This window comes from Alosa sapidissima, chromosome 4 (assembly GCF_018492685.1).
Source record: "Alosa sapidissima isolate fAloSap1 chromosome 4, fAloSap1.pri, whole genome shotgun sequence".
Taxonomy (NCBI): Eukaryota; Metazoa; Chordata; class Actinopteri; order Clupeiformes; family Clupeidae; genus Alosa; species Alosa sapidissima.
In genome coordinates, this window is record NC_055960.1 from 4781318 (window position 1) to 4807802 (window position 26485).

General features: G+C 40.4%; 3 protein-coding genes across 8 annotated transcripts in view; 2 read left to right on the plus strand and 1 right to left on the minus strand.

Moving 5' to 3' along the window:
- The first annotated feature begins 809 nt into the window (after nt 1–809).
- rpl29 (ribosomal protein L29) lies at nt 810–2826 on the plus strand. The gene is made up of 4 exons (XM_042089022.1): nt 810–918; nt 1337–1387; nt 1587–1651; nt 2654–2826. Exons 2-4 carry the CDS (start codon nt 1351–1353, stop codon nt 2732–2734), a joined length of 183 nt encoding a protein of 60 aa, XP_041944956.1. The 5' UTR covers nt 810–918; nt 1337–1350; the 3' UTR covers nt 2735–2826.
- A 2056-nt stretch (nt 2827–4882) lies between these two features.
- LOC121706893 (troponin C, slow skeletal and cardiac muscles-like) lies at nt 4883–9807 on the minus strand. 3 transcript variants are annotated; one of them, XM_042089020.1, is made up of 7 exons: nt 9665–9807; nt 6943–6973; nt 6104–6250; nt 5700–5814; nt 5460–5596; nt 5232–5283; nt 4883–5090 (listed from the first exon to the last, which is right to left on the minus strand). In XM_042089020.1, exons 1-6 carry the CDS (start codon nt 9710–9712, stop codon nt 5252–5254), a joined length of 510 nt encoding a protein of 169 aa, XP_041944954.1. In that variant the 5' UTR covers nt 9713–9807; the 3' UTR covers nt 4883–5090; nt 5232–5251. The 3 variants fall into 3 exon arrangements, with proteins under 3 accessions (XP_041944954.1, XP_041944953.1, XP_041944955.1); XM_042089019.1 differs by having other exon boundaries at nt 4883–5283; XM_042089021.1 differs by lacking the exon at nt 9665–9807 and adding an exon at nt 7685–9013 and having other exon boundaries at nt 4883–5283.
- iars1 (isoleucyl-tRNA synthetase 1) overlaps nt 9102–26485 on the plus strand; it is a 64344-nt gene continuing 46960 nt past the window's right edge. Inside the window, exons 1-10 of one of the 4 annotated variants that reach the window (XM_042088976.1) lie at nt 9102–9196; nt 9816–9939; nt 10391–10547; nt 11720–11839; nt 12191–12273; nt 16769–16886; nt 18016–18163; nt 24388–24475; nt 25377–25437; nt 25703–25798. In XM_042088976.1, the coding sequence (XP_041944910.1) occupies nt 9821–9939; nt 10391–10547; nt 11720–11839; nt 12191–12273; nt 16769–16886; nt 18016–18163; nt 24388–24475; nt 25377–25437; nt 25703–25798 (990 nt within the window). In that variant the 5' untranslated portion in view covers nt 9102–9196; nt 9816–9820. The other 3 variants (XM_042088979.1, XM_042088977.1, XM_042088978.1) reach the window with 3 other exon arrangements.

Sequence of the window (26485 nt, forward strand, 5' to 3'; positions counted from 1 at the left end):
GTTGAATATAGGGAATTGCCCAAAGGATATCTCCAGGCACCCAGCCTATTATTAAAACCAGATTCACCAAGATTCTGGCCTTTGGCTTTATGATAAGCATTGCCTATTGCCATGGTTATAACGGGTAGTATATTTAATTGAGTGATGACATTTTGCCTTATTTAAGAAGTATTTAAGTAGTTGAAATACTCAAATACAATCCCTCAAGTATTTTGTTACAAACTACATTTGGGGCAGCCGTGGCCTACTGGTTAGCACTTCGGACCTGTAACCGGAGGGTTGCCGGTTCGAACCCCGATCAGTAGGCACGGCTGAAGTGCCCTTGAGCGAGGCACCTAACCCCTCACTGCTCCCCGAGCCGAGCCGCTGTTGATGCAGGCTCACTGCGCCGGGATTAGTGTGTGCTTCACCTCACTGTGAGACCAAATTTCCCTCACGGGATCAAAAGAGTATATATACTTATACTTACTTATATACATTTGACTTTTTCCAATCCTGCAAAATACAAATGACAAAATACGCTAAAGTAATTAAATACGTATTTTAAATACATATAATTGAAATACTGCCCATGTCTGGCAATAGCCCAGCCATAAACTGTTCCAACAACTCAGTACAATATTTGATTGGCTGTTGAGCCCAAAATCTTTTGTTAATCATATAAAAGGTGGGCACAGGGCAGTCAGTTCAAGTCAGTAGCCTACTCTTGGCTGTATGAAATTAGATTTCGTACAGATTTCGTAGATTTTCACTCAATTTAGAGCCAATCTGATGCTTTAGATGTTTTGTTTTTTTTGCCCACATAGGGGGCAGCATTGGTTTTATTGTGGAGTTCCAGGCCTGCTACTTCGGTTCTTTCATATTTCCCACAATTCCATCGTGTGTCCTCTTCCGGTGTAGAACCCCTACGTGTGGCAGGTATTAGATTTTTCTCACAACATGTTTTCTGAATCTAAAGCAATCTTACATCTTTCAAGCTTTATTTCAAGCTGTTGTTCTAAAGAAATTAATAACCATTAGTGTGCTATTTAGATGTGTCTTTATGTTACAACTCTATTGTAGTATCACTTCAAAATTATAAGCTAACTTCTACTCATCACAGATTTCAGTTCTGTAACGTTAGTGTTCCTTTTGTGCTACCTAACTACGAATTTTCTTGAAACCAATTTATCGCACAATATTATCACAATTAACACCACAATGCATTCTATTCGTAGCTTTCTGGTGTCTCGGAGTAAGTGGTTAATGTTAAATATAAGGGCATTTGTGGATGTTGGTATGGTTGGCTAACGTTCGCTGGCTATTTGCATCTTCTCCCTCCCTTTCTTTCTAACAGAATCAGCTACCGAAATGGCAAAGTCAAAGAATCATACCACCCACAACCAGTGTAAGTAGTTCCACTGTGTTCATTGTAATACCTTATAAACCACCGTTTAATGTGGTAAAACTGAGGTCGGTGTTGGACAACTAACGTTGACGCTAGACAGCTAGCCTAACATTAGTGTAGCTTGGTGCAAGCTCATGTTGTGAACATCAATTCAGCTTCCCCTGTGTTTTTGAAGTCTTGTAATATTCTTAATCTTCAGCTCGCAAATGGCACAGAAATGGCATCAAGAAGCCAAAGTCCAACCGTTACGAGTCTTTGAAGGGGGTAAGTTGAAATTAATAGTTTTTGCTGAAGATGTAAGCATGCTGGTTATTGGAAGTGTTAAGCTACACTTTCTTCATGTTGGTTTAAACTTACCTGTTTTGGTAGGCGTGTTCAAGTCGACCATGCTTGTTACTGTTTTGTGCAATGTCTTACTGTGATTTCAACTTTTAACTTCTATCTTTATGTGTATCTATTACTGACTCCCAACTTTTTGACTTCTGTGCTCATGTGTGTCCTTTACCAACCGCACTCACACCCATAGTACTTAAACAGTTTTCAATCAGATATTTCTAACAAAATGAATTGCATCCATATATCCTTGGTCGATGTGACTATTTGGGTGCACCTACATTTGGGTCAATGCAAAAAGTGAGTCTTGTTTCCTGCAGCAGGTATGAGAAAATGGTTCTCAAAAGGGAATTTTGTGGAAGTATGGGTAAACATAAAAATATACTGAAGATTGATACATTTGCAAATACTGACCCTGGCCTAATGACCAGACATAATCAGTTGACACATAGTCCTGAGGTTTAGTAGTGCTGTCTTTTTAGTCATTTCTCTGCAGCTAAGGCTTCATAGCTCTTGTATTATTGTTGAGTTTGCTTGTGGATTAAGCACTGACATGGCAGTTGATATTGTCTGTTGATTGCTGCTTCTGATGCATGTGGTCATCTTATCTCTGGTTCGGTTTCCCCTGAGTTTGGATGACCATACTGTCAATGACTAAAGCGTAGATGAACAGTCAGATGTGTTTTCAGACATGGTCGATGTGATCCTTGCCTAACTCTGACATCGATCTGACATGGACAGCTAATCAGTCTTGATGATTAATTATTGCATTAATGCAGTGCCAACCTCAGCAGATTCTATAAGATCTACTTAAAGGATTTTATTTGTCAGGACATGAAGTCCTTTCGACATGGAGTCCTCCATGGCTTGTAGTCTTTGATATTGCCTGGTACTGCAGGGTCTGGTTTTCACTGCCTTTGTCTTTTCCTGCAGGTTTGCCCTAAGTTCTTGAGGAACATGCGTTTTGCCAAGAAACACAACAAGAAGGGGGCGCAGGCCATTGCCAAGAAATAAAACAGCGAGAGATATTCTAGAGGCACCACATATACCATCTTTCCTAATGAACTGTGTACTACCACAACAATAAAGCCATGGTTTGTTAAGGACACTGTCAACAACTCATTTTTACTGTGAATGGAACATGAGGGTTTTTTTTTTCACATGCAGATTCATGTAGTTTCTGTGAAGCATTGCGACCAGCTGAACTGCATTTTGAAAAGGTTCACTGCTACTTTCATTTTACATTAAAGTCTTGGGTGTGCCTGTAATCCTCAAACTAATTCTGGTGTCTGTTCTCAAATATTGTGCAATGGGAATCTATTGGCCTCTTGTTAGTTTGCCTTGATGTGGTAATCAATTATTTACGGATTCTTGACATCCTGGAGAAGTCCTTTTTGCCACTGCATTTATTTTGGTTGACATGGTCAGTTGAATATTCATGGGTTTCATCAGGTCCCTTTCCACAGGAGTATAAAATCAAGCACCTTAATTATCAATGCAGACTGCATGGTGCTTGATTAATACACCTGTGGAAAGGGACCTGATGAAACCCATGAATAGTGGAGTTCAACAGAGTTAAATGTTGAAGCGCTATTCACTAGCGCAGACCTGAGCTCCTTCTCGTACTTTCCCAGTAGCGAGGTCTTGAGTTAAAAAGTTGTGGAGCTCTATGGCTATTGCTTTACTGTGGTGATCTTAAAGTAATGGTAAGTAATTATAAGCCAATATACTTTGCCACACTTGGTAAATGTCAAGCTAATAGAAGTATGTATGCACACTGAAAAAAATATTGCAGGCTCCTTTTACTGACTGATACTCACCCGTGGAGCACTGAAGGGGGGTATTTTAGTTCGGCTATTGAATTCAAATATCAACACTTTCTCCAGTATTACTAAACTTTCCTTCAGAGGCATTAACAACCTTCACAATATAGCTGCTGCAAGTGGCACTGAATCACCTTGAATCGTTGGTCTACTAATAGCATTCCTGTTGTCAGGACTGCAGAACTTTTGAAAATGTGCAACATCTAATGCAAAGTGAATTTATTACCTCATTGTTAGTATCAGCTTAATAGACACACTGTCTCACGATTTGTTCATTGAGCAGAAATAGCACAGTGGGGCACACTATCTCTCAATGGTCCAGTTTTCATTTTCATGACTGATGTATGCCCATGGGCCTGGGTATTTGGGGTTATATGCACTAGTTATTTCTCACCGGAGCAACAAGGCTATTTTCTGTGATTACTAGAGGTATGTGCACTAGCAACACTTGAGTGTTTTACAATATCTACACAAAGACTTAATAGAAGAACATAGCATAGACATGTACCATTCATTGTTCATTTTTAACATGTATGAGGAGTATGAAAGCAACTGAGCCAAGGCCAAGTGTCTTGTAACATTCAGACATGCAACTGCATTTGATGGAGAGTGATGATGCATGACACGTGCATATGTTAAAACAGCAGTAAGACATTCTTTGAACGTTTAAGAGCCAATTAGCTAAAATGCAACAGATGGACACTAATAGAGGTAGCTTATTGGTGTGTTCTGACAATATAAATATATTGTCAAAACACACCAGTAAGCTAGTTCAAGTTCAAAATTCTCCACCTCAAAATGAAATTGTCCTTGTTTATCGTGTAGGTAAAAGTCTGGTCAAAAGCCATGTTTCATCATTCCTTCATTTACCTATGTACCATCAGAGTGAGGCACATCAGTTAAGCATATCGTTAAAAGAATGAAGTAAAAACCTGCACAATATGCCATTAACTTTACAGTGGAACTATTTTAAGCAGACTTCCTTGGAACATTTGTAGAAAGTTTAAATACAGGTCATGATAAGCCAATTGTCTTACACAATCTCACTAGAGACACTGCCTTTGGTATGTGTGGGTCATTTTAATTTCTGTCATGACCCATGCATGACTCCAAGTCTTGTCGTTGGCCTTTTTTCCTAAACAACTGTTTGACAGCTGTACTAAGCACAGATGAGGTAGTGACAGACAGATGAGGTTCCTCTGCAGTGCATTGGGAGGTCAGAGTCTCAAGCCTGTTGCTGCCCCTTAGAAATCCTCTTTGGTGAATTTAAATCTTGTTTTGAAATGTAGCTGTTTAAAACATCCCATGGTGTGGTGGTTGCAAAAAGGAATAGTGTAGCTTGTGAAACATTTCAGTATTTTATTGTGTTCCATAACATTGACATTGGTATGGTCTTGCGGTGAAATTAAGTCTAGTGATGTGTGTTGCTATACTAAAAGCTAAAATGTCTATTGCCTTAACTTGTACAACACGCATCTGATGGTTTGCAAAGACATCTGGCAACTTCAGTATTTCCCCATGCATGTGAGGCTGGGACAAGGCTGCATCTAAAACAGAAAATATATTCTAGCATACAACATTACAAACCAGAGCACATTACCATTTGCTTGTTTGGGTGAACATGGAATTTGCATTACAGTCATTGCTGTTGTGAGACGTAATCAAATACTCAAAGCAATTCAATTTACACAGTCTTGATCTACTGGGTTTACTCCACTCCTTTCATGAATTCCAGGAATTCTGAGGGAGAAAATATATTGTTCTTAGATGATGGTCGTAGAAATGCTCTAACAAACATCATTCAGAAATACAATCACAACAGTCAATTATGCTTGTTTTTAACCAGTTTATCAAATATATTCAAATATACAATCAATGGGCTGCTATTGGGCCGTCTATTCCAATCAGTATCTTACCATCATAATCAATTTTCCCATCATTGTTCCTGTCTCCATCTTTCATCAATTCTGCTATGTCGTCCTCTGTGACGGCCTCCCCAGTGGCTTCCAGCATCATCTTCAACTCCTCCAAGTCAATATATCCATCTGCATTTCTGTTGGACAGCATTCGTTTAAAATAATTTGATTAGTTAGTTAGGTTATTACTTTATTAAGGGAAGCACTAAACAGGTGGATGGAGTAACAAATGTAACTCACTTGTCAAACATTCTGAAAATGTCTGCAAGCTCCTCTTCAGACCTGTTTTTGCTGTCGTCCTTCATGCACCTCACCATCATAACCAGGAACTCATCAAAGTCCACTGTGCCACTTCCTGAGAAGAAAAACTAGTGACTTAATAGGCAAATGCCTGTGGTTGATCTGGATTATACAGAGCAGGCTAATATACATGTACAGCAAAATAATGATCTTGGGTGAACAAACTAAGTTTCCAACCCAGAGCTAGTTCCATTTAAAGTAATGCCATTCATATTATCTGAAAAGCACATTCCTCATACATGTCATGTGTACATGCTGTTTGAGTAATTGCACATGTAGAACTGCATCACAAGAATTGTTGACATGTAAGTGAGACAGCAGTATACAGTAGATGCCAACATTACCATCCTCATCCACCTCGTCAATAATCTCTTGGAGTTCCTCTGGTGTGGGGTTCTGACCCAGCATCCTCATCACTTTACCAAGCTCCTTTGTGCTAATGCAGCCATCTTCAGCATCTTGCACAAATATGTCAAAGGCAGCCTTGAACTCTGTATTGTCATACAGATGGCAGTCAGATGAAAGAATACATCTTTTGCTTTCGAGGAAACAAGGAAGGCAACTGGTTCCAAGTCGTTACTCAAGTACGTATGTACCAGTTACTTCTTGTATAATACATATAGACATCTATAAATTTGATCAATTAAAACTTGCCTTATTTATTTGTTCCTATGTTGAATATTTGAACAGTGTTTTACATGCATAGTGTGGGGTGTAGTCCCAGAATGTGGTAACATCTATGCAAAGTAAAAATCATTGCCTCATTATTGTTAGTAGCAGCTGAATAGACACGCGCTATCCCATGATGATTTGTTGTTTATTGAACAGAAATAGCACATGCACCATGTGAGGTGGGGCACACTGTCTCTCAATGGTCCAGTTTTCATTTACATGACTGATGTATGCCCAGGGCCCTGGGTATTTGGGGTTAAATGCACAAGTTGTTTCTCACAGGAGCAACAAGATTATTTTCTGTGGTTACACATTACTGGAGGTATGTGCACTAACACTGAGTGTTTTCCAATATCTCTTTACACAAAGACTTAATAGAATTACATAGCATATAGACATGTACCATTCATTGTTCATTTTTAACATGTAATGGTGAAAGCAACTCAGCTTAAAGTGTTTTACAATATCTTATACACAAACAAAGATCGAATAGAAGAACATAGACATGTACCATTTTTTTGCTCCTCTGTAAGTTGTTCAACCTGTACAGAAGAGATTAATTCATTTTATCATCTCATTCATCTGTAAAACTTTCCTGAGACACAAATCGTATAAGGATATGAAGCAAAAAATTATCAGTTTGAGCTATGATATGCTTTTAGTATAGCACATTATAATAACCCAAATTGGTTCCAGCTGTGTTTCAATAAATACAGAAAAATGGAGTCCGTCATTACCCATTTAGTCTCACATTTAGGTTTTGATCAGTCAAAGAGGGCACATCTAACTCCTCTGCTACTCACCTCTCACTGGAGTTCAATTGAACCCCCCCACTCTTGGACAATCACTGGACCAGCACTAGTTAATCTAAAAATGCTATGGATCAACTCTATTCCCCTTCTTGATGTCATCTACTTGTATTATACCTTCTGGAGGATTATAACATTGCTAAATTAAATGGCCTTAAATGTGGTTTAAAGAAGGGGAAATCTATGCTTAAATCTGCAGGCAACATTTGATCAAAATTCATTATATTATATTAAGGATTAAGCTATCTGACTTTTTTTCTTGGTTGTTATTAGAGAAAATATTTTGTATGAAATGTACTTCTCCTCTTAAAAATGATTTAATTTACATATTGCTGTTGTGATGATAAAAAATACTGGAGCCCATGGCGGATTTTTTATTTTTTTACATTTAAAGTTATTACTGTGAATGCTGATCTGTTGTAGTGGAAAGAAAGGCTTACCTACCGCTGCCTTGTAGATGTTGTCCATGGTGTTTCAGAGATGGCTTGTTTAAAGTTCAACCCTTACTTTTTTCCACAGGTGGAAAGACTTTATAAAGAAAAGGACTGGCAAAAGTGGGTTTTATAATCTAGCCTAACAACTGGGGGTGGGTCCTACCTCCAAATATGGACCCCTAAATTGTCTGAGATTCCCTTCACTCCTTTTTCATAATCTTGGTGGGACTTTATATTAAGAAGGTAGTGACAGATCCTGTCAATGTTTGTCTGTAAATATATATAGATCATTCAGGGGAAAAAAATAAAAAGGGAAATTGGAATGGAAATTGGACACTGAGGATAATCCACACGTCAATAAGACCCCAATGTGACATGAATGCACAAGTTGAGCATTGATCACATTAAGGAATAAATAATAAAGATCATCCAAATCTGGATCATAGGCCTACACATGTAGCCTGTGCATCAGTTAAAGCTGATTATTTATGTTTCTCATTAATCAGCCATTCCTTTTTTATAGGGGCCTGTAGCCAGATGTTTATAGTAAACTTGTATAATATTTCTATGACATTCTGTAATACCGCTGCAATATCCTTCTTAGTGTTCCCATGGGCCTACTGCAGTATCTGAGGCATAGCTAACTTCTTTAGTAGGTTGTCCCAAAAGATAGGCTGTAAGATTGCTATGGTTTAATCTATTAGACAGTCCCACCTTTTATAGGAAATTGGTTAGATGATCTGAAACATTTGCTTGGACAGAAAGTGCAAATGTACAGAAATGGAGTGAACGTATGACCTCTGCTGGTCAACAGGAAAGTTTTGCATTTTGACACATTTCATTGGTCATTTGAGCTGTTTGAATGAACGCTAACATCATACCAATGGCTAGATACCCTAGTAGGCTACTTTAAACTTCCTTACACTGCAGCTATAATTCTTATATTAGGCTATGTTTACATTTTTCTCTATATTGTCCATATAATTATACTACAACTGTTATGCTTACATTTTTCTCTTATATTGTCCATTTAATGCTGGACTATGCTAGACTTTAAACCATGCACTGTAGCACTGTTGGACTTATTTGCACTACCACCATGACACACACCTCATTGAGCACCTTACCACTGCATACTGAATCACAGGGTCAATCCCTGCCCTGTCACTGCAAGCGCCTCATACATCCTACAGAAAGTGGATCCTTGTTTTAGTAGGCTATCTTTAGTATTTTTTACTGTTCATTTTAGTCATGTGGATTTTTTTTTTTAAAAATCATCCTGTTTATGTTGTTGTGTGTGATGTCCTAAGCTACTGGGACCTTGAATTTCCCCTTGGGGATCAATAAAGTATCTATCTAGATTATAGACTGTAAAAAATAGATGCAGTCGACATTCTCCGACGTGCACTTTGGTATCTATGGTTAAATACAGGGGTAACATTTCCGGTTCCGCTAACGCTTTCCTTTCAGTTGCATCATTTCCCTGTCACCTCCCCTTTCAGCTCACCGGCGAAGCCAGCATGTGAGTAGATTGTAGTATTGAAAATATTACACAGATCTTCCTGCGACTTTCGGTAACATGTTAGAAATCATAATTATTTAGAGCGTCTGTGTAAAGTCGCATTCCACTTCAAGTAAGCAACAGCTGCTTTGACACTGCTAATCGGTTCATGTTAGCTGAAGTTAGAAAGCATACTAACGTTAGCTAACAAAATGTAGGCTACGTCATTTCTTTGACAGGTTGTGCATTGTCTAGTTGTTGTACAACCTGCAACAACGGTATCTTTTTGTTTTGGTTTTAGTTCAGGAATAAGATCAATATAATTCGTTGCTCAAAAGCAATCCAGAAAAGTTACTTTTTCATTGTAAGTCTGCGTTTTAGAGTAACTGAATCAAAACACTTGTGAGTAAGATGAACTTGTGGACTTGAGTGGAAATGTGGTGTTGGTTTTAGATAGATAGATAGATAGATAGATAGATAGATACTTACTTTATTGATCCCCAAGGGGTTTTGTCTGCAACTTTGCTCGTAATGCATTAAAAACTACAGCTGTTGCAATCCAAGGCTCACACACATGACAATGCCATATCCTCTGGTTCCTATTGGTTTGTTGTTTTATATTGACTTGTTTGATCGGTAGACACCATGGTGGAACCAGTGCCTGAATCCATCCACTTTCCCTCTGAGGAGGAACGGGTGCTCCAGTTCTGGAAGGACAAGGACTGCTTCCAAGAATGTCTCAAACAGTCCAAGAACCGACCAAGGTATGACAGACAGAGTTTAATGGTTTGTAAGACTATTGTGATTTTTGTTATTCTTATGTATCAGAAATAAACATTATTGCAGCCATACTTTATATTAAGCAATAACTGAAAATGTAGTAAACTCACAATTTACTACACAAAGCAACATTCCTCAAATGTGTGTGTGTGTGTGTGTGCGTGCGTGCGTGTGTGCGTGCGTGCGTGCGGAGTGGGGATGATGTCCTTTAATCACAACCCAATTCTTCATCAGTAAAATGTCTTGCCTTGTCTTCTTTGCCTCATCACTTCATTCCACATTAAGTTAAGGTCATTGACCTGCATGTAGAGAACCCAAACAAAGTGGAATGTTGCAATGCTGGTTTACCATTGTCCAAGATTGCTTCCTGGATATATTGTCATTGCGGTTAATGATGTCATTTTCTAAATAATTCTGTCTTGATGTCACTCGTAGGTACACATTCTATGATGGGCCTCCATTTGCCACTGGCTTGCCTCATTATGGTCACATCCTGGCTGGTACCATCAAGGACATTGTCACCAGGTTTGCCCATCAGAGTGGCTTTCATGTAGACAGGAGATTTGGCTGGGATTGCCATGGATTGCCTGTGGTATGAACCATTTATGTTGCACTTTTCAATTCCGTGTGTGGCTTGTTGAATGGTAGTAGAGCTGCAAGTCTTACAACAGTATCCATTTCCCCCTAAATGTATTTGTTTTGACTAATAGCTGTTTCAGTACTACCACAGCATTGTCCTCAGTAGGGATGTAATGATTACCGGTTTAACGGTAAACCCCAATAAAATTCTCGACGATAGCAATTACCGTTTTGATTTTAATTATCTTAATTACCGCGGTGTGAAAAACGTGTGTGGAGTTCTTTCCAGCATCATCTGAGTCCTCCACAGTATGCGCACAGGCGCAGCATCAACGTGGACTTGTTATGTGTTTGAAATCAGGTGCCTCTTCTACGCATAGTTCAGGATACAAACACAAATAAACCTAGGTAGATTTGTGGATCTGCAGTGCATTTTTGCAGGCCTACAGTCATAGGAATGGTTCTCCGTTCAATCTACCAAAGGATAAGTGGCATTGCACTTTTGAGCATTTGTCCCCCATGCCTGCTTCATCCTGACCAGGAGGGACAAATGAAACAATACGCACATTCCGCTTTTGTTGAAATAATTCCTGAAAGGTTTTGTTTAGAGCTGAAAATGCAACTATATGTTACAGAGGACCGATGTAGGTTGCTAGTGACAAAATATTAACTTTCAGTGTGGCACAATCTTTTTGTGAATTAAGTTTAATTAAAAGGTGTTTAATCGTCCTGGCTCTCCCTTATGGTTGGCTAGTTGTGAGCAACAGACATGCACAAGATACAGCTTCAATCAAATGAGTTGCAGCTTTTTTTAGTGACTAACAATTGACTAACTTTACCTTAGTCAACTGCCCATATTCTATTAGTTTTTCATGTTTTCTCTCTCCCTCTGCACTAACACGCACCAAGTAGCAAAAAGGGAGCCTTTTTCTCTTAAAGGAGCTATTTCATGACAAGACACTATGCTATTCTGTTGACTCAAACATTTTCAGCACATTTGAAAAATACTGTGATAGTACCGACAACCGTGACAATTTTGGTCACTATAATAGTCATGTTAAATTTTCATACCGTTACATCTCTAGTCCCGTGTGTCTCAAGTAATAGCAATTGAGACAGAGATGTTATAGATTTGCATTTTTGTACTATAATGTCTAATGTTTCTTCCCCCTCTTTCCCTCTTAGGAATATGAAATTGATAAAACCCTTGGCATTAAAGGGCCAGAGGATGTGGCCAAGATGGGAATTGCGGAATACAACAAGCAGTGCAGGAACATTGTTATGAGATACTCAAATGAATGGGAGGTATGTTTATGTTCAATACTTGGTACTTGTTCAGTACTTGGTGTTGAAACTTTTCAATGTGTTTCCAGTAGTAGAGACTATTTATTTGTTGGACCACATTGTTGTGAGCATCTCTGTCTTGCTTGATCACACACAAGGCTAACACATATAGGGGTAGGGTGGGGATAGTCACACTTTGGTCCTTGTCTGGATATTTCACTAAATCAAAACATATGTGATAAAAGGAAAGTGGTGTGAAGGCAAGACTGAGATTTGGCCTGAGAAGGAGATATTGAAATGGATGTTCATATCCAAAATCCTGATTTGAGATACGATTGACCTCAAACTCATTATTATTATTTTTTTTATCAGGTATCTGTTACCCGTATGGGACGATGGATTGACTTTAAGAATGACTACAAGACTCTTTATCCTTGGTTCATGGAGACTGTTTGGTAAGTTCAGTCGGCCTCATTATAGACAATGTCATCAGTAAAATAAACAAGCAAAACCACAACATAACAAGACACCATGTTGTCAGCTGACAGTCATTATTCAGACATTAGACAGAACAGATTTTAACTGAAATGGTTAAGAACAATTGATATTGATATTACTAGCTATAACTATAAAAAAAAGTAGTTCCACCGCACTTCTGATTGCCAATCTGGTGCTTCACGGGAGAGGACTGATCATGTGGAGAGCGGGAGGAATCACCGGAGCACACAGATGTGGATGCTTGTTATTTTCTTTTGGAGCAGCAAAAAAGAGACGTTTCGATGGGTATTACATCTTATCATTTGTTTAGAATATTTCTTCCCGGTGCGGGGGTGTGACAAGTGCTTCGTTTTGGCGGAGTTTGAGCACTGTGTGCAGTTGCTGCACTTGTGAAAATCTTGAGGTGGATTGGAAAGCCAGGTTATGGGACAAGGGATTTTCATGTCTGAATGGACAAGATGGTCTCTAATATTTCGAGAGTGTCTGAAAGTGAATAGTAGTAGACTCCCTGAGGGTCAGGTTGCATGTTTTTTATTTTCCCGGCTGCTGGAGAGTAACAAGTTGACGTCTGATTTTGCGTAGCCCCTTTGCTAAAAGCCATTTGATAACTTAAACGGCATTGGATGCAAAATCTGAGATGGAACTGCAGTTCTTCCTCACTCGTTAGATGGTTATTGTCAGCTCTAAGAAGGGTATTTCTGCTTAAGGGTTTGCGAGAGATGGTAGTTTGTAATGTATCATTCTCATCCCTATAGATGCTGAGGTCCAGGAAATTGACTGAGTGGGAGTCAAATTCCATAATGAACGAGAGGTAGTCAGTTGTGGAGTTGACATAATAATACAGTATGTGTGTGTGTATGTGAGTGTGTGTGCGTGCGTGCGTGCGTGCGTGCGTATGTGAGTGTGTGTGCGTGCGTGCATGTATATGAGTCTCATCACCACCATCTGCAGGCCGATTTGTCTACATTCACTAAATGTACATACATTCATTTATTGTATAGCCCCCCAGTGTTTCCCACAGAATTGGTTTAAATTTGTGGCGGTAGCTGACTTGGACGGGGCGCGCGCGTCTTGGTAGTGTATAGGTCTAATCGGTCTAATCTCTGGGTCTAATTGTGTGCCTGTCACTTTAAGACGTTCGTGAGGGAACCCTTGCAATTGTAACACAGTTAAAAGGCTGCTGATGTGTGGATGCAATTCATTACGTTTTCTACGTAAAATAAAGGTTCGTACTTCTCCTTGGGACAAGCACTTTTGAATTTTGGAAAACACTTTTCCATTTATATCGGGATTTTGCAAACATTCAGTGTCAGAGTAAATAAAATCAACCCTTCAACGAAAAAATCAACGAAATTGACAAGCAGCTCTAAGTAGGCTAAGCATGCTAAATTCGACATCCAAACAGTATTCTAACGTTAGATTTGAGATACTGCTTGATTGCATAACTTAACTTAGTTTAATCTCCTCAATGTAGCCTACTATGTTGTGATAAGACCTTAGAAGAGTTAACTTTAATGCAGCAGTTTTGAACAAATTTGCGCAGCATGGTCACGATGCGAAGCGGATTTAATAGCAATTTAGCCAGACGTCTTCTATGCAATGCTTGTATGTGGCATTAATCCTTCAACAATCGTGAATATTTTGTTAAATGCACATGCAGAGGAGTGGCAGCGGGCTACGAGAGAGAGCGGGGGCGGGGCAAGGAAAGGCTGCGTGCGTAAAAAGTGCAGCTCAATGCAAGGATTTGATCTTATATTTAATTTAAATTAAATTAAATTAAATTAAACATAGAATATTAATGTGTGGCGACCGGTTTTGATTTCATGGCGCCCCGCCACAGATTAGTCAATGTATGGGAAACACTGCCCCCCCATGAACGGAATTCCACAAAACTCAGTATGCATTCAGAGGGTGTCAAAGTGATCCTACAGGTCAAATTTGTGGAGTTCTAAACACGTCAGTCAAAGATACCTAGTAGTATAGGGCCATTAGTAGAATGTAATGTAGTGGAATTCTTCTCCACCCTAAATTTTTTGAAAAATGGGTTACTTCTAAATAGACTATTTCAATACATGTTATTGCATTCAAGGGCTACACATTTGCAAAATAAAATGGAAGGAAGGGTTTGTTTTAGTTTTGTTGTACCCTTTGTACCCTACTTCCAAATGCTGTTTTCACACTGTTCACATCTGTTCTTGTTGAATTTAAATGGCGCTTATGCTCATTTTAGTGTTTTTAAATTCCCATTATTTTGGTTTATGGCCCAATGAATCTAATGCCTTATTATGACCGGCGCTAAGCGAAGCGGTTATATAATGATTGGTTTTTTTTTTTTTTTTTTTTCCGTCATCTACTTCCTGAATTTTTGGTCAACGATACCCGGGACACCGAAACACCGGTGCACATGAAATTTGGTGGGTATGTAGCCCCACTAGACTTTTACGGAAAATTTTTGTTTCGTCCCTGGTGGCCACTCCCCCCTCGTGCTGGGCCCCCCGAACCGCAAAAAAAGCAGTTTTTCCTAAATAACTACCTGAACCGTGGCACTGAGGATGAAGAATATTTTATGGTATGTTGGTCTCAAGGGCCAACATCAACCTGGCCCATAATCACTCATTTGTGATTTGCACACCCCCCGGTAAAAGTGGGTTGGAAAAACAATGGGCACTTCCTACAAGGACTGTAGTTTACCGCAGAGAACGTCTAATAAGGATAGGACGATGTTCACATGAAATGTAATTCCCATTTCTTCTTGAAGCCGAAATAAATCTGAGAATGTTTATCGGACATGCTTGGTTTTTACTGCAGGTACGTTAATCTTATAATATCAATAAGGACCCAGGTACAATAATGTTACCGTTAGCGTTGGTTGAGTGATGGAGGCCAATTTGATTGCATTTGTAGAAAACTATAAATGCGGTTATACCAAGCAAATTGATAGCAGCACTGTAATTGTATCTTTCGATTTGTTGCAAGTGCTACAAAAATCATTCTGTGCAATGGAACATTTACCAACGTTACACCGGTCTGATACAGTTTTGCCTATACAGTACATGCGTGAGACTGAGACGCCCGTTTATTTGTTTTAAGTTCGTGCAGGGTGTGAGAGGGGAATCGATGTGCTTTGATTCCAGCTTGGTAGTTGTAGTCTGTGAGATTAAAAAGCACGTGTGTGTGAAGTATCCAAACAATGACACCTTCATTTCATTATGGCTGCTTTAGCAACACACCTTAAGCTACGGTGTAGCGGGTCCCATTTAGAAGTGGCTACTTCATTCGCTCTTTCCTTGACTCATGGAGCTGCGTGAATTTTATTACAACTTTTCGCACTATATGGCAGTTTAAGTCCGCTTGATACTGTAAGGCGTAAGCCATTGGTTTCCAAAGGAGATTTTATTTGTGTCGCCAGCATAGCCTATTGACAATTTATGTTGTAAATAGGTCTACCTTATAGGCCTACCTGTAGCTTAGGGAAGCTAACAGCTTTCTATTAGGATCTAGTTTGTTAGTTACAGTTTTGTCATAACTCCCTGATGCATTTTTGCATTTAGAATAACCAGAGCGTGGATATCTCAATCGGAAAATTAAACAATATCGGGCGCCTATGGACTAGGCTGGGTGAACCCAGCTTGATCTGCCCGCTATTTATTTTTTGATTTCTTAAAAGATTGAGCTTGGTCTGGTGAAAGCCAGACAAGCCATGGACCTCAGTTACACAATGCAAGGGAACATGAATCAGCCTATATTTGCACGAACAACAACGGACAACAGCTCTTCAACTTTGGCCCGTTAAAATGTGTATGAACAGTCTAGCGACGCATTTCATCAAGGCCCATTTGGTCAGTTATTTGCACCACTGGTTAGATGTAAAACAGCATTTCGTTTTAGACTACTGTTACTTACTTTATTGTCAATGTACAAATTATCACATGAACTAAAGATGACAAATCTTATGCAGAAGAAGAAACATTCACAAAATTCACATTATGCTGATACCTTTTGCTTTTCCCAAATACAATGTAGCCTACAGGTGTAAGTGACCTTTCATCAATCTAGTTGCAATGGATAAACTGTGATGAACTGCCCTACTTGTGATTGTTTAGAGATTTTAAAGGTTTTATAACAATGCTACAACTTCTTTGGCTATTCTACAATCTATTCACCTTTTCAGCACCAGTAGGCTACTTTCTGTGCAGCCGCACACACACACACAGACACACAGCCATGGCAAACAAGCATACACAAAAGTTTCAAGAGTGGGGGATGGAGTAAAAGATGGAGACAAATTGATTAGTGTGATTTATTTTTGCGGAAAGGATCAACAGGACTGAGCGGCGGTCATATTTTGTACCGCTATGCGGTACATCTAGTTAATAATCAAACTACTACTAAATTCTCAACCATGCCTGTGTGCTCTCCCTTCTTAATGTGTTGTTTCCTCTCTTACCTCAGGTGGGTGTTTAAGCAGCTGTATGACAAAGGCTTGGTCTACAGGGGAGTGAAAGTCATGCCATTCTCCACTGCCTGCAATACTCCTCTTTCTAACTTTGAGTCTCACCAGAACTACAAGGTATGCTGCTGGCCTGCTTGCTGTACTGCCCACACACATTCACACTCACACCAAAGGAATTGGCAGTTCGCTGTTGTAGTGCAATAGATTAAACAAGGAACAACTTGTACATTTCTTCTGTTATACCCTCACAACGACCAGATTGTTTTTGATATTTGTTTGTTTTTGCTGGACAAGTGAAGGCTTTGGCGCATGTCAGTTGTGATGGGTGTTTCGTGTGCTCACTCATGTCAGTGTTTGCGAGTGTGCAAATGGGCTAGCACTGTCAGCACAGATGTACTGAAATATGAGAATTACAAACAGGAAATATTTCATTGACATGACTCAGGGCTGTGAGTTACACCACTACAAGTGAGTAAGAAAGATAAAGACAGAGAGAGAGAGAAGAAAAGCTGGGATACGGCATATAGCCTAAGCTCATTCGTATCTACATGTTAAGTATGCACAAACAGCAAAACATGCAGTACCGTTCAAATCAGGCAAGAGTCAAAATACCCCGCCCCTCGTGATTTATTAAATCTCTCTTGATCTTTATAAATAGTTGGTGATTCCCCCAAGAGCACCACTGCGCAGAAAGAAGTTGAATAACCAATCACATTTCACTCCGTGTTCTAGTATCTCTATGTATGTGACAGATATCTTGGACACTGCTGAAGATGTGGGGACTCTTCAGTCATCACACCTTATGTCCCAAAGTCATTTTTTATTTGGCTTGCAGATGACCGTTAAACATCTAATACGTGCTAGCTATATGCTAAAATGAATAGCATAACTAGCCAACAAGCCTTGTAAATATTATCAACAATAAAGTTGGCACTGATGAAGTTAGTAGCTGATGTGTTTGGGTCATAATTGGTGTGTAGTGAAAAACCTAGAAAAATGGTGCCAGTATCGACAGGCATGTTTAGCTCTTAATCATATGACCATATACCATCAGAAAGTGTTTGAGGATGGCAAACTTGTTAACTACCAAAACATACCTTAAAACCTTATAAACCTGCCTAATATTGTTATAGCTAAAACATCCTTGCACTGGATCGCAGGCTAATCATGTTCATAATGAGTTTTATCAGGTAATATGTGGATTCTTTTTTTTCCTCTTGATCCATCATGTGATCTCCCTCTCCAGGATGTCCAGGACCCATCTGTCATTGTCAACTTCCCTTTGTTGGAGGACGAGGCTGTGAGTCTGATTGCCTGGACCACTACCCCCTGGACCCTGCCCAGTAACCTGGCCCTCTGTGTCAATCCAGAGTTCCAGTATGTCAAGGTCAAAGGTCAGTCTGTGTTTTAAAGGCTCAATTACGCTCAACATTAAATACAGATATGGATGCAGTTGGAGCCTTCTGTTCATCCTCGTGTGTTCATTTCGTCTGTCTTTTGCAAATGTTCTGAAAGCTTGTGGATGGAACAGAACAATGTTTGCATCAGACAGATTCATGTTTGTATGAAATGGGAGCATACAGTACATCAGACATAAATCGGACATGAAAAATCATAATGATAACTACATTAATGATGAGCCTTACATTTGTCTTTTCTAACAAAGGGCCGCCATGGGTCAGTTAATTTGATGCTGATGCTGAAACCATTGGACTGTTCTTAAATGTTATTCTTTTTGCAAAAAGGGCATAATAAGGTGTCCTTCAGCTGACATTTTTGAATATATTCTCCAGTTAGAACTGTAATGCTTTGAAGCTCTAAAGGTCTACAAGTCTTCAAATCAGGTCACTCAAAAAGCCTAGTTTTTTTAATATAAAAATAGTTCTTGGCTCTTTTGTGTGTGTGTGTGTCTGTGTGTGTTTGTGTAGGCATGAGTGTGTATTGCTGTGGTTCCCTTTTAGAGAGTGCTGGTGGTAAATGGTTGACCTACTTTCTGTGTAGACTGGTGCAGTAACCAGCTAAAGCAAGCAGGGGGCACTGTTGCCCCTCAGCACAGCCTGCTGTTGCCTGATTGCTGCATGGGAGAACTGCACAGAATACCAATCTGCTTTGCGTCGATGGCTTGGGCCCACGCAAACTGCCAGCAGCAGCAGCCGGCATTGCCTGCGCAATCATTTATTGGCCCGCTCCAGAGGGACGATGTGCCATCTTTTATTGATGTGCTTCCCCCCTTCCCTCTCTCCCATTGTTTCCCATTCTTCACCTCTTTTTTTTCGGTCTTCCTCTCCCCCTTCACCAGACCCTGTTTTTGGTCCCATTAGTCAAGTCTGGTTTGGAGCCTTGCTCACCTCCTCTCACTGTTCCTAAGTGCTTACACCCATCTCCTGCGGTTCCATGAGTGTGTCTGAAACCCACTGACCACACACAGGACCTCTGCAGATACAACTGGAATATAAATGCGCTGAGATTTGATTAGCTTGTTTTCTCAATGTTAGATTGGATGTAGTACCAATGTTTTGTATGACTTCACTTTAGTTTCTAATATATGAAAATGGTGTTTTAATCTTTTTAGTGCAACAACCAGCTCTTCCATTTGGAGAATCTCAATCATTTAAGAAAAAGGTTGGTCTAATAACAACCTAGGGTCTATTTTTAGATGATAACAAGAGTAAATGGTTGTTGGGGATGTTAACAACATTAATTGGTAGCCTGGAAACCAGCCCAAAATTTGAGGTCGGGAAATTTGGTCAGGCGTTGCTCCATTGACAAGCCTTTATGCCCGTATGAGAATCAGCTGACCAATCAGATTGTCCAGGTGGGCTTGATGGACAGATGAGCAACAGACAGTGCCTATTAATTCTCATGACCTGAGCACGCTTTGGTTGATACTGTTACCAGCGGAAAGCTTGTTGCTAGAGAAGCTAGACGTTCAGATGTCGCTATCGCATCTGTCCGACAGTGGAATAACTTTTAAAAAACAAACAAAAAACGGTGATACAGGCATTTGTTGAGAAGAAGGATCTTTTGACTGTTTGCATGATTCACGGTAGGCTATTTAGATAGATAGATAGATAGATAGATACTTTATTGATCCTCAAGGGGAAATTCAAGGGTCTCAGTAGCATACAGACATAACACACAACATGCACTTACAGCAGAAATGGTAAACATAAGTATAAACATATAACTAAACTCCACTGTACAATAAAGACAGTAGAAGATAAGACAGATAAGAAAACTAACAAAACTAAATGCACTATATAAGTTAAATTAAGAAAGAAAGTCCAATGTGCTTGAGGGTGATCAAGTGTAAGACGCTTGTAGTGACAGGGCCAGGACTGGTGAGGTGCTAAAGGGAGTGAGTGTCATGGTGAAGGTGCAAACAGTAGTCCAACCATAGTCCTTAGTTATGTGTGCCTGGCAGAGCCGGACAGTAACGGAGTACATTTACTTGAGTACAGTACTTGAGTACAATTTTGAGGGATCTGTACTTTACTCGAGTATCATTTTTGGGGAGTACTCATGACTTTACTCAAGTACATTTGAGAGGCAAATATTATACTCTTTACTCCACTACATTTCTATCCATAACCGTGAGTACCCGTTACTTCTTCTAAAAAAAAAGGAAAAAAGAAAAATCTCGGAAATCCTCAATTTGTTGTTTCCCTCTCAAACGTGATTGGATTGTGCAGGCGCCACTGATTGGGATAGCCTATCAGCAATCACCTTCAGCTTTCCGCCAAAGTCAACTCCATGGTCAGATTTAGATAAGAGATGAAACCATGGACGAACAATGGATGAAGACGCAGCAGGTCCATCCCGAGAATGTGCCAACCTGTGGCCACACCTCGCCAGACTATTTCAATTTTCTGAACAAGTTAATGATAGTTTTAGCTTCAAGTGGATCAATTACAAAATAGTATTTTGTATTTGAAATACGTATTATAAATACATGTATTAGAAATACTGCCCATCCCTGGCAACATGGTAAAAAGATGAAAATGACTTGATTTGACTTTCAATTCCTTTTACATTCTCCAAAGTATTAACATTAACATTTTTCATAACTCCATGTAGGTTGTTTCTGTAAATGTAAACACTGTGGCAGTAGTAATGCAATATTTAGAAAATGAAGGCTACTCTTGATACTCAAGTACTTTTAAAAACAAGTACTTCAGTACTTTTACTTAAGTAGACATCTGACTGTTGTACTTTTACTTGTACTTGAGTAAAATTATAACAATTTATACAACACAACTTGTCTCCCAGTCTGAGGGGTTGGATGGTGTTAAAAGCACTTGAGAAATCAAAGAACATGATTCTCACAGCACTTTCCCCCTTGTCTAGGTGAGAATGTGTCCTGTGTAGAAGATAAGTGATGGCATCGTCCACGCCCACTTTCTCCTGGTATGCAAACTGTAAAGGGTCTAGTGCAGTGGTCCCCAAACTACGGCCCGCCACCTCATTTTGGGTGGCCCCCCAAAACATGTCCGTGGCATATAGCAACCGGCCCGCACGGGAGTACGACATCGTCAAACTAAACCTCCGCAATTTCCCCCATTCATTCTCTATGGCGAGTCTTAACAGTACACATGTAATACTCTTTTTGTCCACTGGTGGTTATTTTGGCGCTGTTTTGCGTGTTTCGCATCAAAAACGGAATGAAATAGGCCTACCTGCAAACAATGTAAGAGGCCTATGCTGACCGCATCAGTTCTCAAAGTATTGTAAAAGTTTATCAATTAATTGTTAATAACTAACTAACTTCTATTCAAGTCATATTTCTGGGACTTTCTGGGATAATTATTTCTATTTTGTATTCACTCGTTCAAATATTCATAGGCCTACAAAGAGGTCAGTTCAGGTGAGTGAAAGTTAGAATGGTGGTCTTTTCAGACCACTTCAGCGCTTCATAAAATTCTCATAGTTTGAGAACTTTAAATTTTCAGAGTTCACACATTTTTAATAAAATATACTTTTGGGAATGCAAAAGTCTTTTTATGAGTATTATTTAATTTGAGTTACGTTTTACACTGATATGGCATGATGGCAATATAAACACAGCTAACAATGGTATTAAATTGCAATAGCCTATAGATTAAATGTAATGGAATATTCAACTAAGGTAGACTGCTGTTGTTCACAGCACTAAGCTATTTATGGTTATTGATATACTCCGAGTCTCTGGCCCTCTCTGAGAGCCAGGCATAGTAAGCTGGCCCTCGGAAGAAAAAGTTTGGGGACCACTGGTCTAGTGCATGGCGTACCTGGGGTCTGAGCATACCTAAGACCAGCCGCTCCATTGTTTTCATCACATGTGATGTTAGAGCGACAGGCCTGAAGTCATTAAGCTCACTGGGGTGTGGTTTCTTGGGAACGGGGGTGAGACATGATGTCTTCCACAGTGTTGGAAATTGTCCGAGACGTAGACTCCAGTTGAAGATGTGCTTCAGTGGCTCCCCCAGTTCAGCAGCACAGGCCTTGAGTAGCCTTGGACACAGTCTGTCAGGCCCGGCTGCCTTACGAGGATGGAGTTTTTTTAAAAGATAACTTACTTGGTCCGCTGAAATGATGGGGGGGATGAGGGGAGTGGAGGGTGAGGAGGAGGAGGGGTGCTTCTGTGAGGGTTGTCTTGTGGCTAGAGACTGATGGCCGTTGGCTGAAGCCATTGTTGTCGCACTGCTCGTGGTCACCATGTGGGGGAGAGGTGCGATAGCCTGATCAGCAGTGATGATGGAGGGGGGGAGGGGAGGGGAGGGGGGCAGCATCTGAGGTCTGTGTGTCTGATGGCTGTAGACTGAGGTCGTTGTCACCTCTTTGTTCGTGGTCGCCATGTGGGGGAGGGGTGCAATATCCAGTGATGGTGGGGGTGAGTGTTGCACTGGTAATGAGGTGGGGTGGGGGCTGGGGGATGGGCAATCGAACCTGTTGTAAAAGTGGTTCAGCTGGTTTGCGCTGTCCACGTATCCCTCCACAGAGCTGCTGCTCTTCTGAAGGCCAGTGATAGATTTCATACAGTCCCACACCTCCTTCATGTTGTTATCTTGCAGCTTCTGTTCCATCTTCCTTCTGTAGTCCTCCTTAGCCTCTCAGCTTAATCTTGAGTTCCCCCTGTACTCGCCTCAGCTCTTCTATGTCCCCCTCCTTAAACGCCATCTTTTTCCTATTGAGAAGGGTCTTGACATTACTTTGTTATCCAAGGCTTATTATTTGGATAGCAGCGTACAGTCCTTGTGGGAACAACAATGTCCAAACAGAAGTTCAGATAGTCAGTAGTGCAATGTGTGACCTCCTCTAAGTCCTCTCCATTCAGTAGCACACTCCAGTCAGTGGACTCAAAGCAGTCTCTCAAAGCCTCATCCGCTTCCGGTGTCCACTTCCTGAAGGTGCGTGTGGCAACTGGTAGCCTCTGAACTTTTGGCTTGTACATTGGCTGCAAATGAATGAGGTTGTGGTCCGACTTCCCCAGTGGGGGAAGGGGGGTGTCACCGTAAGCATCCCTCACGTTTGCATACATGAGATCTATTGTCCTGTTTTTCCTAGTTGGGCAGTCAACAAAGTTTGTGAGGTTTTTGTTGTGCTGATTGGTTGGGTCTATCCAATTGTGTGCAGAGGCATTTTTCCTCCTGTGTCAGTTGAAACGCCCCATATTCACGTCTCAATGCTCCAATTCCAGATTCCTATTCTGACTAGAATTGAGTTCTGGCTACGTCAGGCTAATTAATTGGAGTAATTTTGAGTAAGAACGGAATATACATTTGCAACGAAAATGCTAGGGGAAGTCCATACAAGATCATTACAGAATGCAACATAAGCTACTGCATAGGATCTGTAATTGCAGGTATCTTTGGCTGATGTGAATTGCATGAAATTTGACCTGTAGGATCACTTTTACACCCTCTGAAGGCATGCTGAGTTTCGTGGAATTCTGTTCATGGGATGCACATGCACACTCGCATAAACACACACACACACACACACACACACACACACACACACACACATAAACAGACATACACACACCATTAACCCCCCCCCCCCCCCACACACACTCACAAGTGAACACACACGCACAGAGAAGCACACATATACACAGAAGCAAGCACACACATGCACACACTCATTTACATGTACATACACAAAAATTGCAAGAGTAGGAGTTGGAGACAAATTGACAAGCGTGATTTAATTTTACGTGAAGAATGTGCAGGACTCTCCACAGTATCATAGAAGTGTAATGATGATTTGAGCCTTGTCAGTATCTTAAAGTAGTGATTTACTATGAGTAGCAAGTTTGCCAACAAGGCTATAGCTAGCTATATACTGTTTTGTTGAAATACATATTCTGGTCTTACACAAAACTACCCCGATTAATGTCGTTACCATCCACAAGGACATTTTATACTAGTTACAGGTATGATCTAAAAATAGGCCCTCGGTAGACCAAACTTTTCCTTTAATGAATGATCATAGCTGTTCTATTTTCCTGTTCAGGCAGAAAAGGCTTTACACTTGCATGTTAAATTTGGTACAGTTTTGCCTGTGCCATTGCTCACCTTGCCAACTTGATGCAGCAAGCAGCTGACTGCCTATTGCTCTGTGTTTCCTTTCCCCTCAGATAATGCCACGGAGAAGGTCTACATCATGATGGAGGCACGCCTGGGAGCTCTGTTTAAGTCGGAGGCAGAGTACACCCTGCTGGACAAGTAAGCGCCAACCTTTGACCTGCTATCTGTAGCTACTCTCTGCTGGACCTGTCTGAATTCTCAGACGTATTTGCTCAGCTCTTCCCCTGGCCTGTTTAACTCCCCCTGCCTGGAAGGCTGGAGCTCAGCGCTGAACTGCACTGTGGGGAGATGAGGCCGCCTGCTTCCTGAGTGGTGATGAGAGGAGAAGGTCCTCGGTCGTTTTAACATCTTAAGCCTTTATTTGTTATTTTTGCAAGTGGTTTGTTGGAGCTGTTAGAATTCCAGTGTCACATTTAAATATAATTTTGTGCTGTCAAACAGTTAGAAAGCTATGATAATGAGCTAAGCTGTTTCGTGACTAACTTGGATTCTTTTCTCTTGTGTTTTTTCTAAATTATAATTGTAACTTGTGCTGCAGATTGTTGCTTTGGGTGAATGAGAATTACCCCTCCTTGCTTTCACCTTGAAACTCTATTCATGACCTTTATGCCCTCTCATTGTCCTCTCATTGTCCTCTCATTGTCCTCTCATTGTCCTCTCATTGTCCTCTCATTGTCCTCTCATTGTCCTTGGGCAGCTTTAGCTGTTGAACTTTCTTTTACTCTTTCTTTTACGCCGCAGTCAACCATAGGCTGAGCCAGACTTTGAGAGATATGACTAAAAGAGAGAACAGAGGACAAAGGAGAGACAGAAGTCATTACACAGCTCAGTGGCTGTCCTCAGAGCTGCAGGAAGCAGCATCAGAGGATGGGGTGAGACAGGACAGGCAGAGAGACAGTCAGACAAAACAGATCCTGCTCCATAGAGCTGCCTACGCCAGGCACACTACTGGCTCCTATGGAGGCTGACAGGCCAATAAGCTTACGGTGTCAGGAAAGATTGAACCGCTGTCTTCACTGCTCTCATCTCCCTCCCCCAGGTTCCCTGGCAAGGCACTGAAAGGGAAGAAGTATAAGCCACTCTTTGAGTACTTCAGCAGGGTAAGCGCTCGTCTGACCTCTGATACAATCAATATGTGGGCTCTTTGGGAGAGTTATATTAAGCTTTATGGTATAGTGTGCTCTTGAGCTGTAAAATAAGTTAACTTCTGTGGCTTTACAAAGTCATTGCCAAAAAACTTGAAGGTGTTCGAAAGGCCTGTGTCAGATTAGCATACAGTAAGTCATTTTGTTTAGTTCCATAACTTGGTTGGAACTAGCTTTTGTCTGTTTATTTTTCATGTTGGTCTCTCTCTCTCTGGTGCAGTGTAAGGAACATGGGGCCTTCCAGGTGGTGTTGGATAACTATGTCCGTGAAGAAGAGGGTACAGGGGTGGTCCACCAGGCACCATACTTTGGCGCTGTAAGTACTATTGGGCTGCTGGAAAAAAAGACACTTCCTCTCACCTCATTTATTTACGCATAACTGTTGTAGCATACAAACCCTAGCGGCATTACCTTAGTGCTGTGTGTGGAGATACAAATGTGTGCAAATCAATGGGAAAGATGGCAATTAGAGATTAGTGTGTCACCAGACTGCCTCTGTCATCACAGACGTAAAGCCGTTGGCCCATGGTAGGGTGTTTACATTTTTTTTCATGCTGGTGCAACGGCCGTTCAAAGGTAAAATATATAAAGCAGCTACAGCACAGAGGACATAAAAAATCAAGTCAAAATATGTTATAAATATGCAGATCTCCCAGTATAGGCTTGCACGACAGCGTGTGTAATGTAACAGTATGAAAATTGAACATCACGATTATAGTGATCAAAATGATTGTGGTTGGCAGTATTATCGCAATCACATGTTGAAGTGTGGTGGAAATGATGGAAATTCAGCAGAATAGCATTAATGTCAATGTCAATTTATTTTATATAGCACATTTAAAAAACACCAACAGTTGACCAAAGTGAAAGTGCTGTAAAAATAAATAAATAAATAAAATAATAGTAATAACAATACAAAGTAGATCCTACATTAACAAAATAGCAATAAATGAAAGCAGTTGTCACAAAAAAAACAAATCAATGAAAAGAAAACCGGATCAAG